The sequence below is a fragment of the Xenopus tropicalis genome, chromosome 1, assembly GCF_000004195.4.
Source record: "Xenopus tropicalis strain Nigerian chromosome 1, UCB_Xtro_10.0, whole genome shotgun sequence".
NCBI classification, from domain to species: Eukaryota; Metazoa; Chordata; class Amphibia; order Anura; family Pipidae; genus Xenopus; species Xenopus tropicalis.
The window spans coordinates 74,714,740-74,729,908 of record NC_030677.2 but is presented as its reverse complement, the minus strand read 5'-3'; the positions used below and the strand labels follow the sequence as shown (position 1 = coordinate 74,729,908).

Here is a 15,169-nt window from a genome sequence, read left to right as displayed (position 1 = left end):
CCAGTCTGACCCTGGTTTTGTGTGACAATTACAATAAACCAATTATCATGAAATATGACAAAATTTTATCTTTGATTCAAATTTTAATGCAACTGTTTTTTCATGCTGCTAAAACTGCACTGTTCTGCTCCAAAACTGTTCCAGAGTTTGATCCATCTGGCTGCATTTACATCTGACCCATTGTATGTCTGACCAACATGCACAGCTTTTTATTTTCATTCATGTACAATGGTTCACAATTTCTCTATTATGCAGCATAGTTTAGTAGTAAAATAAAACAGACAAAAACACTTGACATTTTTTTATAAATCAACCTGTAAAATTTATTGAATATTTTTTTTTGCTTTAAAATTTCAGTAAGCAAAATTAGAACATCAGTAAGCAACAGACTGTTTTCTTGCTTGATTCTACTATGCACTTCTATCTACAAGCATTTTGTTGAGGAGACAACATATGATTGTGTTCATTCCAAGCTTTCGATTTCTGCTTCACATATCCAGGACTGCACGCACACTGTAAAACAAAAAAATCTGAGAAGACTTGCACCTGTGCTCACAGTTATTGGACTATAAATTTGATTTTTGAATGAAGGCCAGGATTGGTAAACTGGGGCACTAAACATGATCTTTCTCAGGATTAACCATGGCCTATAAAGCCAAACAAAGGGGGACATTTATCAAACAGGGAGAGAACTCCAAAGGGCTGTGGTGGGCTTTTCTGGTGAATTTTGTTGAATAATCTGCTCATTTGATAAATATGGCCCAAAGTGTTACCCAGCCTAGAGGTATAGAGATTCTATTACTCACCACTGGTAGTTCTTAAGGCCATTAATATTAACTCCATTACTGCTCTTTTGTACCCACCTCCATATTGACATTGTGCAGGATGGGAACATAAACACTCTCCCCAGTAATCAGATTAATTGAAAAGGATTAAGAAGTGTATTGTTTCTTTTACTACACCAAGAGCTCACCATTTTCCATGGCGCATGAGTTCAAAGCCATCCATAATTTTATCAAACTTCACCCTATGCGTCACCAATGCTCCAATGTCAAATTTTTTATTCATGGCATCTTTTACTAAGCCAGGGAAAGCCTCCTTCGCTTTGTAGTCTAAATAACAGACAAAAAAAAAAATACATATGTATGCGTACTCCTCAGTTTTTAATAAAAATCACCATCTAGATTACTATTATATATATAATGCACTACATTGATAACTTTCCAAGTTTTTATGTGTGACTCAGCAGATGTCATTTGCCAAGGGTAGCACTAAATCAGGAATACACATCGCATATCTTTACTTGATTTGGCCACCTACGTTCTAGGCTCAGTTGGGGTGATCATAATGGCTGCATATGCAGGAATCTGGGAGAGGGCCACATTAACGTGCTGATAAAGTTCCTGTCCAGCAGGATTTTCAAACCTGCCTGAAAGATATCTGGACAATTTTTGGCTGAATATTTATCAGTGAGGCAGTTGGGGACAGCCCATACATGAGCAAATAAGCTACCAACATGGTCTGAAAAGGCCTAATTGCCAGCTTAAAGGAGAAGGAAAGTCAAAATCTATGAAGCACACTATTAAATAGTACTACTATTGCTGTGTAAAAACGCTATATTTCTAGCTTGCCTAATGAAAGATTTACAGAGATACACCTGCTACATTCTACATACTTGTTTCAGTGAACGGCGCCGCCATTTTGTCAGCTCCCCCCCCCTCCACTCGATCTCTCTCTCCGCTCCACTCCCTCCTTGCCTCTCCCCCCAATAGCACCTGCTCGCTTCTTTTGTCAGCACCCTTACCCCCCCCCCCCCCAGTCCGATAGCTCTCTCCGGTCCGCTCCCCCTTTGCCTCTCCCCCCACCAGCACCTGCTTCCCGGCTGCCACACACCACCCGCTCGCTTCGTTTTGTCAGCACCCCCCTCGCCGATTGCCTCTCCCCCCCTGCCTCTCCTCACCTTGCCTCTCCCCCCACCAGCACCTGCTTGCCAGCTGTCTGTTCTTCTTCTGTGCCGCTGCATACACGCATGCATACACTTGGCTGCATACACGCATGCATACACTTGGCTGCATACACCCCATGGCAACCGGACGCTAGGGGTGGTGCGCATGCGCTGCCTACAGTCCCAAGTCGCCAAGTCTGGGCAGGAGCGAGGCATTATGGGAATCTTCTCTACCCAGCTCAGCGTTTTTTCTAACTGTTTAGCTTCAGATTTTCTGAATGGGAGAAATATGGGGAGACTTAAGGGCACTATTGAGACAAATGAAGGTATGCCTGCAGCTTGAGATTAACTCTTTATTAGCCTTTCCTTCTTCTTTAATTCTGCCGTATATGGCCAGCTTAACCATCTTAACTAGCCTAATTACGCTGCTATAAATTTTAGCTCTTCCAGCTATACTGTCTATTGGCACCTGGGTAGTGGGCTTTTAGTTACAGCATGTGTAAATACAGCAGGGTAAAGGAACAGGCAGTGCTAGCCTTCAGGAAAACCTCCATGTTTTAATATTGGCCCCTTGAACTTAGCAGCAAATGGAAGTAATACGAAAACTCCTACCCATATTGGTGAACGCAAATTTGCTTAAAAAGCAACCTACTGCCACCAATAAACTCTTCCTTTACATTTTGCTGTATTGTAATACATTGCATATATTTTGGTATAATAATAATAATGCTAATTATACATTACACTAGCTTTTGATGTTTCATTTTTGTGTAGTTATTTTGTAGCATACTGTACCTCCAAGGAAAGCTCCTTTCAATGTGCGCCCAGTGAGTAACCATATCAGATCAAGGCAAAGTCGCGCTGTTGATGGCGGGACACCAATAATGGTTGCACAACCGTATGAATAATGACAGGATTGAATAACACATGCCTAAGGGAAAATAAATTTCATTTTTATTCAATTTTATCAATAGTTTATCATTACAGAGAAGGTTGTGTTCATTAATAGCTGACAATCAATTTACAATGCTGATCAGATGCAGTGTTACATATTACAGTGTGTGCCTTGTACTTTCTGCAGGTGTAAATCTTTATATCTGCAACAAAGTAATAAAAGACATAACTAGCCATGGGCAATCTGTCCTGTTTCGTTTTGCCAAAAAATGTCTGAAAATGTTTTCATTTTTTGACGTGCATGACAATTTTTCATGAAATAATCTGCAAAACATGCAAATTCGCTGCAAATGCATGCCTGCTGAAAAATTTCTCTCATCACTAGACATCACTCATCACTAGACATAACTTCTATACAGTGATAAATTTAAATTCATTTTAGGTATATGGGGAGAAAACGCAAAATTTTAACTCAAGGCAAATATATTTTCTAACACTGAGGTGTTCTGTGGTGTTATGGGGTTGATTTTAACCAGCAACATATAGGACATTAAGACATTCTGTGGCCAGTTCCATGTTGTAACTCCCACCCATTCCAACTAGTCAGGTGATCCTAGTGGAGCGAATAGTAGGGCAACCCATTTGGGAGGTTTAACCCTGAAAACAATTAAGTTGCTGGTAAAACTCAGCCATCTTGGAGTATATTGGAATATCCCTGTTTTGCTTAAAGGGGAAGGCATTTCTTGGTAACATAATGCCCATAATGTCTTAATGTCCTATATATACTGAAAATGGGTGAGTGCAGATGATTTCTTGTTGCTGTTTATATGAATTTTGTGGTCACAGCCTCATTGCACCAATGCGTTATGGTTTAAAATTTATTGGTGAGCACAACTTTCCCTTGTTTGATTTTGACCAGGTCATCATGTGAGTAGGGTTGTTTTCCCCACCCTGGTTTGCTCCAGTTTTATCCATAAAATAAAACTAAGTGGTTAACTAGCTTCTGATGAAACCTTATCATAATCTGTGCCTGTGGTTTGGGAAATTGTTCGCTGGGAAAGATAAAGATGTATATATTTAAACCACTATAATATAATATAGTGGTATAATGGGTGAATGTATAATATGTGATTTCCATAGACGTATAAAATAATAATTGTTCTCTTCTGTGGAGCAATTGTTCCCTAAGACCTGAACTTAAATGGTTAAATGGGCAAATACCTTTCTGACAACTGGCTTTTGTGGTTCCCCAACCTCTCCAAAGTAGCACCCCAAGCTTAATTACAGATGCAAGGCAATTATATGCCAGAAGGCATTAGGCAATTTTTATGGACTAAACATCTAACTGCAATTTTGATTATAGCATAATATTGGCGAGCAAAAAGTGCATGGTATCTCAGTAAATAAGATATAAGACATCAGATGACTGATTCTCTTATGGGGCTAATTCTTAGTGGAGAATCCTATTGCCTTAGTATTTAGGTAATTAGTGATAGCAATTTCAAACTGAAAAGCTCCAGAACAGAAAGTGGAATCTTTTAAAAAACACAAAATTAAAAAATGAAGAAAAATTGTGTTACAATACCATTGTCTATATAAAGCTCAACTTAATATAGCACAGATAATATATTACTTACCATCAAATCAACATTTCCAACGCATTCAAATGAATAATCAACTCCCCCATCAGTCATATTTGCAATAACCTCATGGATGGGTTTATCATAATCGTTTGGGTCCAGGCACTCAGTGCATCCCAACTTCTTTGCAATTTCAAATTTTCCTTTGTTGATGTCTACTCCAATGATTCGGCATGCTCCAGCAACTTTGCAGCCCATAACAACAGACATTCCTATTCCACCCAAACCAAACACTGCACATGTGCTACCTGGCTGTACCTGGTATAACATTAAAACATAAGGATAAAATTATCAATACATTTTTCTCAACAAATGATATACAGGAAACTAATACAGTATGATTGTAATTACATATTCCAGTTGAAGGCTTTTGGTGAGTTTCAGTTAAGCTAATTGAGCATCATCACTTGGACATTCTACAATGCATCATCCTAAAGTTGACCATATACATGCCATTTCATTTGTTCTGTATGATTTTCAGTATGAGTATAGCAGCCTGCCAATCTAAAAAGATATCCATTTACTACGCATATCAGTCGGTTCATGAATCAGACATGTTTAAAAAAATCTGATCTGCCAGTCTACCAGTCTATGGTGCATTGGCAAATTAATACGTGAAAAAGAGCTGCGGCCTGGAACAATGAAACAGTAGAAGGGATGTGTATGGCTCCTCCTAAAATATCCATCCATTTGGGCCTGTAATATGATTATTGATATTACTACTACCAAGTTTTTTCCACTAGGTTCTTTGCAAAAGTAAAAAGTAACTGATGCTTTGTCTAAACTAGCACAATTGTCCCTTTATAAATCCTTAGGAATGCCTCACCTTGAGCACAGTACAGTTTTGGCTCAGGTCAAAAGGGGGAACTGTCACCTTAAGAAATAATTTCTGGGTGACAGGTCCTCTTTAATGACCCAGAAAGGAAGAATTAAATTATGAGAACTTACTGTCAAGGTTGGGGCGGTTTTCTTTGGAGAAAGGGGGTTTGTGAGGGGACACAATTACTCTTTACAACTACATAAGGGGGCATTATAGGTAGACATAGGGGGATCAATTGTCACATAAAAAGGAAAAATGAGGTTGATAAACAAAACTTTCATTTTAGGCAGAAAATATGGTTCCCTACATGAAGGCAGCAAGGTTTTGGAAACCCTTTCGAGTGATAATTACTAATTATTAAGAGCATAATATCCAAGGCTACAGTTAACTCATGGTCTACAGCTAGTTTTATATATATACATATGATGTATCTGAAGTCTGTATATATCTATATATATATATATATATATATATATATATATATATATATATATATATATATATAGACAGACAGAGTACCGCACACATAGGGACTTTGGGGAAAAAACAAAAAAGGTTTATTGAAAAAAATCCGACGTTTCGAGCACCAAACTGTGCTCTTCCTCAGGGACAAACCTGAGGAAGAGCACAGTTTGGTGCTCGAAACGTCGGATTTTTTTCAATAAACCTTTTTTGTTTTTTCACAAAGTCCCTATGTGTGCGGTACTCTGTCTGTCTATTGAATTGTTTGACCAGCACCGAGGGCATTTGCTTTTGCTTGAAGGGTGTGCTCCTTTTTGTTTCTATATATATATATATATATATATATATATATATATATATATATATATATATATATATAATATGTTTCTTTATGCACAGGAGATCATTTAGAGCAGTTTAACTTGATGGGCTATTCTCTTTTTTATCCCATATTAACTATGTAACTATGTGATATCAGTATCCTCTTCTTTCTAAACTGTCAGAAATGAATGTCCTTGCTTACTTTAGCTGTGTTGAGTACTGATCCATAACCAGTGGAAAACCCACAGCCAATCAGACACACTTCATGCAAGGGAGCCTTGGGGTCAATCTTGACACAAGCAAATTCATCCACAACGGTGTATTCGCAGAATGTGCTTGTGGACATAAAGTTGTGAATTAGCTTGCCCTTGATGGAGAATCTGCTGGTTTTGTCCAGCATCAGTCCAACATGCTTGCCAACACTGATCAAGAAACACAGAAACACAGTGATTAGAGGTTAGAACTCAGTTTACAGTAAATAAGTATAGTCAGGAACAAATAGGTATACTTCTTATTTGAGATGTTATTTGATTTCAGTGCATTAAATTAACTATGACAGAATTATACAATGTTGTAAAAATAAATCCCCGTCTTATTGATGAACTATTTCCATTGTATTAAAAACATACCATTTTAATGAACCTAATCTTTGTCCCTCTCTAATCCCTATCATCTCTGCTCATTTATGACCACATCCACAGTTGCACAAAAATGGACACTGTTGTTACACTCTGACGCATTCATTATTTGAACCTTTTTTGTCTTTCATGTTATATTTTGTTTTTTCTTTTTAACTTTCTGATTTTCTTGATTAATAAAATCCTTCATAGTCATACTTTTGTTCTTATATCTTGGGCTTGGACTTAAGAAAAAAATAATAATAAAGAAATTAAACAATTAATGAAAAATTAAATTAAAAATAAGAATATATAAGGTAACAAGGTTAATGTATGTTATTAATTATGTAGAACAAAAATAAATATAAATTCCACATTACCCCGTGTTGTTCTTTTATTACAACTGAATGTCCTATTAAATTATCAAATGTAAATACTTTAACATGATCAAACTTGTATTTTAAAGCTCATCGCAACAAAAACATGTATAAATATTGTGCTCAACAAAGTGAGTAGCAACCTTGTGATGTGAAACCGTGTGAATTAGCATTTATAACAGATTAAATATTTAATTCTCTATTTATGTATGGAAGTGGTGAAAGCTAATCCCTTATTTAAGCCTTCACATGCTTTTGATCCCAGGCGGTAGGTCCATACACATTCCTTTTCAAGTAATTTATTATTTAAATATCCTTGACTTATTCCAAGAGACATTTTTTCAATGCCAAAGTATTTTTAAGCAATGAACATTTTATCTATGAAAGCTACCGCCATCTTGTTGCTCAAGGGTTTCCACTGCAGGCTGCATTAATAGGAACCACAGACTTGACCCTTAGAAATCATGTACAGACATAATAAAATAATGAAATAAAATGCCTGGTCCTGGAAAAGAGTCAATCCCCCTCAGAAAAATATGTCGCCACAATAGTGTTTATTTCATTGCAATGACACTGGAGTTGTGGGAATAAAACTATATTGTGAGTAAAAAACAAGGCAAATTGCATACAAAATTGTAGATTAAATTCTTAACTTGCAGCAGTAAATGGCCACTTTAAGATAACTTTGATAGGTTTCTGCCTGATGTATGTATCCACAAGAGTTAAAATTGTGAGTTGTCATTTAATTGCCAAATTGTGAGTAAAGATTATTGGAGCATTATGGAGATAAATACACACGTACTCATTTTTAACACAAAAGTTGCTGTCGGGGTGCAAGCAGCTGGGACACTTCATGCACATTGGACTGCATATTGCGATGACATGATCTCCTAAGGGAAAAAAAGAGAAATATTCATATGTAGCTCAATATATAACTCTCTCTTTGCATTCTAACTACTTTTGTCTGAAAATCTCTCTGAATTTTCATATGATAAAAGCAAATGCTACAGGCTGCAGGCCCTGCACAATAAATAACCCCTATAGGCTTCATAAAGCAAACAAGATCAAGCAAATTAAGGAGTAATGTTTGTCGAGGTCTAGTAAGAGCCAATTGGATATTTGTTTTAAAATAACTTTACCAGTCAATTGGTTGTTATGTGTTACAACATCAGTAAAAAACATTGCACTTTATCGCATTATCTCAAAAAAGTGCTTTATCAAATATAAGTGTAGGGTATGCAGTGTACTGTTTATTTGTGGCAGTGCAATCTGTTATCTTTTCTCTACATACTACAAGTACTGCTACACTATGGGGCTGATTTACTAAGACACGAATTCCGACCGAATTGGAAAAATTCCGATTGGAAAACGAACATTTTGCGACTTTTTCGTATTTTTTGCGTTTTTTTCGGCACCTTTACGACTTTTCGGAAATTATCGTGACTTTTTCGTTACCAATACGATTTGCGCGAAAAAACGCGAGTTTTTCGTAGCCATTCCGAAAGTTGCGATTTTTTCGTAGCGTTAAAACTTGCGCGAAAAGTTGTGCTTTTTTCGTAGCGTTAAAACTTAAAAGGCGCGACGTTTTGCGCAAGTTTTAACACTACGAAAAAAACGCAACTTTTTGCGCAAGTTTTAACGCTACGAAAAAATCGCAAGTTTCGGAATGGCTACGAAAAACTCGCGTTTTTCCGCAAAAATCGTATTGGTAACGAAAAAGTCACGATAATTTTCCGAAAAAATCGCAAAAATACCGATCATTACGAAAAAAACGCAATCGGACGCATTCAGCCCGTTCGTGAGTAAGTAAATGGGCCCCTATCTGTCATGCCTATTAGACAGGAGGAATATTAACAGGTTGAAAGTTGGTTTTAGGTATAGTACATAGTTACATATAGTTACATAGTTACATAGGGTTGAAAAAAGACCATTGTCAATCAAGTTCAACATAGCCAGTCAAAAGATTTTATTCACTGGTCTACTGTATGAAGCCAGAATCTAATTGGTTTCCATTGGTTGCTAAACCGGGAGCAAAGTTTGCACTTGGTACATTGCCTCTGTATAATATAATGGGCTGTTGTAAATTTAACAGCAAACAAATTAAAATACCTGGTTTCACAGTTGTTACTCCTTCTCCAACGCTCTCAACAACTCCAGCTCCCTCGTGTCCCAAAATGACTGGAAATGTAATACCAGCCATAAAGCCCCCTAGAGCATGGTCATCTGTGTGGCAAATGCCACTGTGGTAAATCTAAAGAAAACAGCAAAAAACAATATCGATCTTATAATGTTTGGGCATCCTATATGTGACCTACATGGTGCCCTTTCTTGACTAGGCATTATATACTTTGGCAGCCATAAGAAAAATCCATAGATAATTAATAGTTTTCAATTAATTGTTATTTTAAAAAGCATTGTGCTTTTGTTACCTTGATACGGACTTCTTTAGCCTTTGGTGGAGCAACTTCAATTTGCTGTATAACAAGTGGTTTTTTAGCCTCCAGGGCAACTGCTGCTTTGCAGTGGATAACCTAGGAGTAATGTAGAATTATTTGGTTAAATTGTTTATTCTACATATGTTATATAACTGCTACTTTTAAAGGTACCCAACCCCTTTAGCTTCTTAAAGGAACAGTAACACCAAAAAATGAAAGAGCTTTAAAGTAATAAAAATATAATGCACTGTTGCCCTGCACTGGTAAAACTGGTGTGTTTGCTACAGTACCACTACTATAATTCATATAATAAGCTGCTGTGTAGCCCTGGGGGCAGCCATTCAAGCTGGAAAAAAGGAGAAAAGGCACAGGTTACATAGCAGATAACAGATTAGCTCTGTAGAATACAATAGTGTTTTATCTGTTATCTGCTATGTGCCTGTGCCTTTTCTCCTTTGAATGGCTGCCTCCATGGCTACATAGCAGCTTATTTATATAAATTATAGTAGACTTTCTGAAGTAAACACACAACTTTTACCAGTGCAGGGCAGCAGCACATTATAGCTTAGCTACTTTTATACACTTTAATTTTTTGGTGTTACTGTTCCTTTAAGGATAACATGCACTCCTTGCTGACTATTTGCCTTGACATTGGACATACAGTGCATAACTGTTTTTTTACCATAATATACACCCACCAATTTCTTGGCCTGGGCATGGATGGACAAATAATACTGATTGGCTTGTTCAGTCAGTTGTAAACGTGCAAAATTAGTGCATGTATGTCCTCTTCAGGATTTAACTGTTGGCATTACACTTGTAATTACCAGAAATGCATGATATGCCTATACAGGTATGGGAACTATTATCCAGAATGCTCCGGGCCTGGGGCTTACCTGATAAGAGATATTGCCATAATTTGGATCTCTGTGCCTTAAAAAATCATTTTAACATTAATTAAACCCAGTAGGGTTGTTTTGCCTCTAATAAGGATTCATTATATTTTAGTTTGGATCAAGTACAAGGTCCTGTTTTATTATTAGAGAGAAAAATTAAAACATTTTTAAAAATTAGATTTATTTGCTTATAATGGAGTTTATGGGTGATGGCCTATCCGTAATTCTGAGCTTTCTGGATAACAAATCCTATACCTGTATGCCAATTATGTGCCTAACAATTGTTTGTAGTTACATTTCCTTTATTTCTAAAAGGGATATACATGTTATTGTATAATTGGTGTAACCATGCCTTAAGGCTACTAAATATGACAATAGGATTGGTTTGCCACCAACATGGCTAGATGCTTAGTTATTATCAATTACAAGGTATTAGATTACATAGAAAAAGAAGAAAATCAGTTAAAATGTAAAAATGTTTGTTAGAAGCTTTCTAGATAATGGATTTCTGAATAATAAATTCCATACCTCTACTGGCTTTTTGGCCTCACAACATATACACATATGTATATATTTGTGTGTGTGTATAGACCTATACAGGTCTAGGGTTGTGGTAGGGATAGGTGGGAGAAGGGTTTGCTTATCATGGTGTACACATGCCTTGTGGCAGGTTGGAAAAGTTGCGCATTTTTCGCGTAAGTTTTAACGCTACGAAAAATGCGCAACTTTTTACGCAACTTTCGTAATGGATACGAAAACTCGCGTTTTTACGCAAAAATCGTATTGGTAACGAAAAATTCGTAAAGAATCCGAAAAAATCACAAAACATACGAAAAAATCGCAAAATACCGATCATTACGAAAAAAACGCAATCGGACTCCATTCGACCCGTTCGTGGGTAAGTAAATCAGCCCCTAGGTGTGATTTTCCAGGGATTCAAGTAAGTATCCTTAGTATAGTGGAATTTTCCTTGGAGGGCCTTTTATGTTGACTTAGGATTGCTCTAATTGTAAATATTACTCTGTCTGGCAATTATTATCTTAAAGAAATTAACTGTACATCATCTGTAAGATCAAATTCCAGAAACAGACTATAATTGCGTTCTACTGGGAGTAGTTATTTATAACAACAATACTGTACCTATAGCATTTGTTACTTGCCCTAAAATATTTTCTCAAAACTTGATTTTCTCAAAACTTGGTTTTATCATAAAATAAATAAACCTTAGTCCCATCCTGGATGACAGTCGGTTAGCAGAATAGTGCACACTCTGCAAATACCATTTTGTGTAGTTCTTAAGTAATGGATATTTTTCTACTCCTGATCTAATGAACGGATATGACTAAAAATGGAGAGGTCATCATACTCTTACTTTATCTGCTCGTAAATATAAAGGCTTTCCCCATGTTTCCAGTGAGGGCCCTACATTGTGAAGGAGCTTTGTCTAACCAACTTTACTGGGAGCAAATCTAAATATAGTATCCTAACTATATATATACATATATAACAGCTTGAGTTTGAGCTTAAATGTTGAATAAAGTTTATAAAGTTAAAAAGCTATATATAAGAACTGTGAGTGCAGTTTCTTGGACGCTGCACCCAGGCCACTTATTAACTTATACGTGAGTGCCTTCTTAATCTAACTAAGAATGTGTGTGTGTATATATTTTCGTGGTTTTTTAGGTCCTTAAAAAGCCTTTATTTGTAAGGACTAATGTTCAAAACAACTCAAGTTGCAAGTGATATCCATAACCAAATAAATGCACTGCCAACCATTCTTCTCCCAAACCTTGTTTTCACGTTTGAATGAATGTAAATTGGCAGGAAGGCGCACACTGAACAAACATTTCTTACATGTGAATGTGTGCTGAATACTTTGTGGTTCAGTTTGAAGAAATTAATATTTTCTCTTCTGGAGGATAACACTTTATGCAGCTTGTCTCAACAGTCCCCTTTAGAAGTGCATGGTTTTTGATAGACATAATCCAAGGCTTGGCTTAAATAGAGAATGTGCTGGCATTGCAGTATGAAATGTAAAAGCCAGAGCAAATCTTTTTCATGACACACTCAAAAGTTTTTTCCAGTTGTATGTGCTTACATAATTATATCTAGCAAGCTAGCTGAGCTGTGATTGGCACTGGTACCAATTCGTAAAGGAGAAGGAAAGTCATTTGGCATTTTACTGCCAATAGATTTGCCACATTAGTGCCACCTAGAACACTGTATTTTTTCTGCAGAAACCATTACTTTGTTTTTTTTTTTTTCGAAGCTTTCTCCGTTTGCCTAAGATAGAAGCTGCCATTTTAAGTAGCTTCCTGCCTGCAGTCTAGCCATTATAGCTCAGATCACACATTCCTAAAGGAGGGAGGAAGGAGTTCTTAGCATTGTAGTAGGGGGAGGGAGCAGGAGAGGGGTGAGAGAAGAGAGGAAGAGAGGAAGTCAGACACTGAAACATCATGTTTACAAAAAAAGAAATCATGTGTTTCTTTTGATAGAGGACTCAGTGCAGCATTACTGCTCGTGCTTATGACTGTATTTACATAGACCTTTCTGATAAAGCTTACTTAGTTTTTACCTTTCCTTCTCCTTTAAATGGTGGCTCCTTGCAACAAAGATTCCAGTAAAAGTATAAAACACTCACAGCACAAGATGGTTGAATTATTTACAGTGCACCATAGTTATGTGCCCTTTTTTTCTCCTAATCCTAATTTTGGATTTACAAGATCCTGCACACTGAATTGAATCTAAACCCCTTTTCCCATATGTAAAAGAAATCCATTATCTGAAAAAAATCACCTTCAGTTCACATATGTTTAAGAATTTCCATTTAGTTCCTGAAATCAATAATAAATGCTACTGGTTTCCCTGTCCAAAAATGACCTGCAGTCATGCATATTCTGATCCATTATCTATACAACCTTTTCTTGCACAAATGTACAGACAAAAACTCACAAAACCTCCAGGGCTATATGCAGTTTAGGGATTTCTGGGTAGAAAAGGCTGCACACAAGTAAATGTTTTTTTAATACCATTTACCTGTGGATGCGGGGTGGTGCATTTTAAAGCACATTAAGTTTGCACCAAACTGCATTCCTGTTTTAGAATAGGGGATGGATTGTGGGTGAAGAAAAAAGGAAAATAAAATACTTGTGCTCTCAGATACTGACTGAACCAGATAAAATATAGCATTTGCAATCCACCTACAATGCAACCATAGGACAAGCACAGCTCTGAGGTACGGGAGAGTGTAATTATAGATATAGAGAATATTCACCAATGAGCATGCTGCTGATGAAATCAATATCAATTACAAATGCACAAGAATTCACCAATAAGAAGGTTGAGTATATGCAAAATGTTAGTCATCTTGATTTATTTTTTTTTACATAAGGACATTATTGTGTTAATTTTGAATATGAATTATTATGACATATATATTATCCAACTGCTGCTGAAAAACACAGGACAGACAAATGATCCATTTAAAAGCAAAGTTGCATATGTTGTACAACATTAAGTTTTAGCTATGGCAAAATATAAGATCACAATAGATGTAGTGAGTGAGAGGGAAGATCTCCAGTTATGAAGCAGTATAAATTTTGCAAAGCTTTTGTACCATACACGCACAAAACATATTGCAAGTTTAATGTAAAAAACACATCTGAAGCTTTAGAGAAACAGCTATGTTCCAATAATGTAAACCATGTTTATTGAAGTTAAGTCAAGAATTTGAATACATTGATGTAAATAGTAAAGTCTTTTTTAGCATGCAAATCTTTTTAGTATCCCGGTAACTTCAAAGCTTAAATAAATGGAAACATATGCAACTAGTATTTGTCACGTTATAGATTCTGTGCTGGCAACTAAACGTTTTACCAGAAAACATCTGTTGTTTTATATGGTGAATCGATTCACATTTGATTTTAAGTAGAAAAGCTGCAAGAAAATTATATGATTTACCTTTCCAACAGTGGACATCTTGGCTTTCTTGCTGCACACAGCAGTTAAAAGTCCTTATCAGTTTGTTGGGTCTTTTCTGGTTTCTTGCAGAGACAGACTAAGTTCTGTACTGCATATATACAGATCAGTTACTTTGATGGCTACGCCCTTCAGATTGGCACAGCTAAGTAAACCAAAGTAAACTTAAAGTCCTAACATAGAGCCCCAAATATCGCTAAGGGCAAAGTAGAAATCTGTAGTGTAGTGTTTATTTGCAAGATCATGTTAGGGTATGAAAAGTTCAATTCTATTTGTTTTGCATAGCATGTAAGCGGTTTAATCAATGCAGATCAGTTAAATGTGCAAACTTAAAGTGACAAGGACTCATTTATAGATGCAGCATTAATTTTATTACATCAATCAACGTTTTTTACTCACAATGCAGAATTATTTGCCAGAATGCCATCTTGGGTTTCATTCAACTTGCACAAAATGCACTTATTACAGTATATATTTCAAAAGATCAGTGCTGCCATTAGCCTTGTGTAATGCACAATGCTTCTGTCAGCTTCTTGCCTAACAACCAAAAAATTATATCTATAGTATATAGCAATATGCTCTGTGTAAAGAAAACGCCTGTGTTCATATTTTTGAATGGGCAGTTTAAGTTAACTTTTAGTATGTTATAGAAAGGCCAGTTCTTAGCAACTTTTCAACTGCTCTCCATTTAAATAGTTTTTGAATTATTTGCCTTCTTCTCACTCTTTTAAGATTTCAAATGGAGGTCACTGAGACCTGCAGCCAAAAAAACTATTGCTCTCTG

At 36.4% G+C, this 15,169-nt stretch overlaps 1 protein-coding gene across 1 annotated transcript; it reads right to left on the bottom strand.

The window, feature by feature from the left end:
* Window positions 1–303: 303 nt before the first annotated feature.
* Window positions 304–14,474, bottom strand: LOC100487777 (alcohol dehydrogenase 1). Its single transcript, XM_018090933.2, has 9 exons — window positions 14,368–14,474; window positions 9,506–9,607; window positions 9,186–9,327; window positions 7,879–7,966; window positions 6,285–6,504; window positions 4,477–4,737; window positions 2,741–2,876; window positions 974–1,112; window positions 304–513 (listed from the first exon to the last, which is right to left on the bottom strand). The coding sequence occupies exons 1-9, from the start codon at window positions 14,383–14,385 to the stop codon at window positions 489–491; spliced, it is 1,131 nt and encodes a 376-aa protein (XP_017946422.2). The 5' UTR covers window positions 14,386–14,474; the 3' UTR covers window positions 304–488.
* Between the last annotated feature and the right edge of the window lie 695 nt (window positions 14,475–15,169).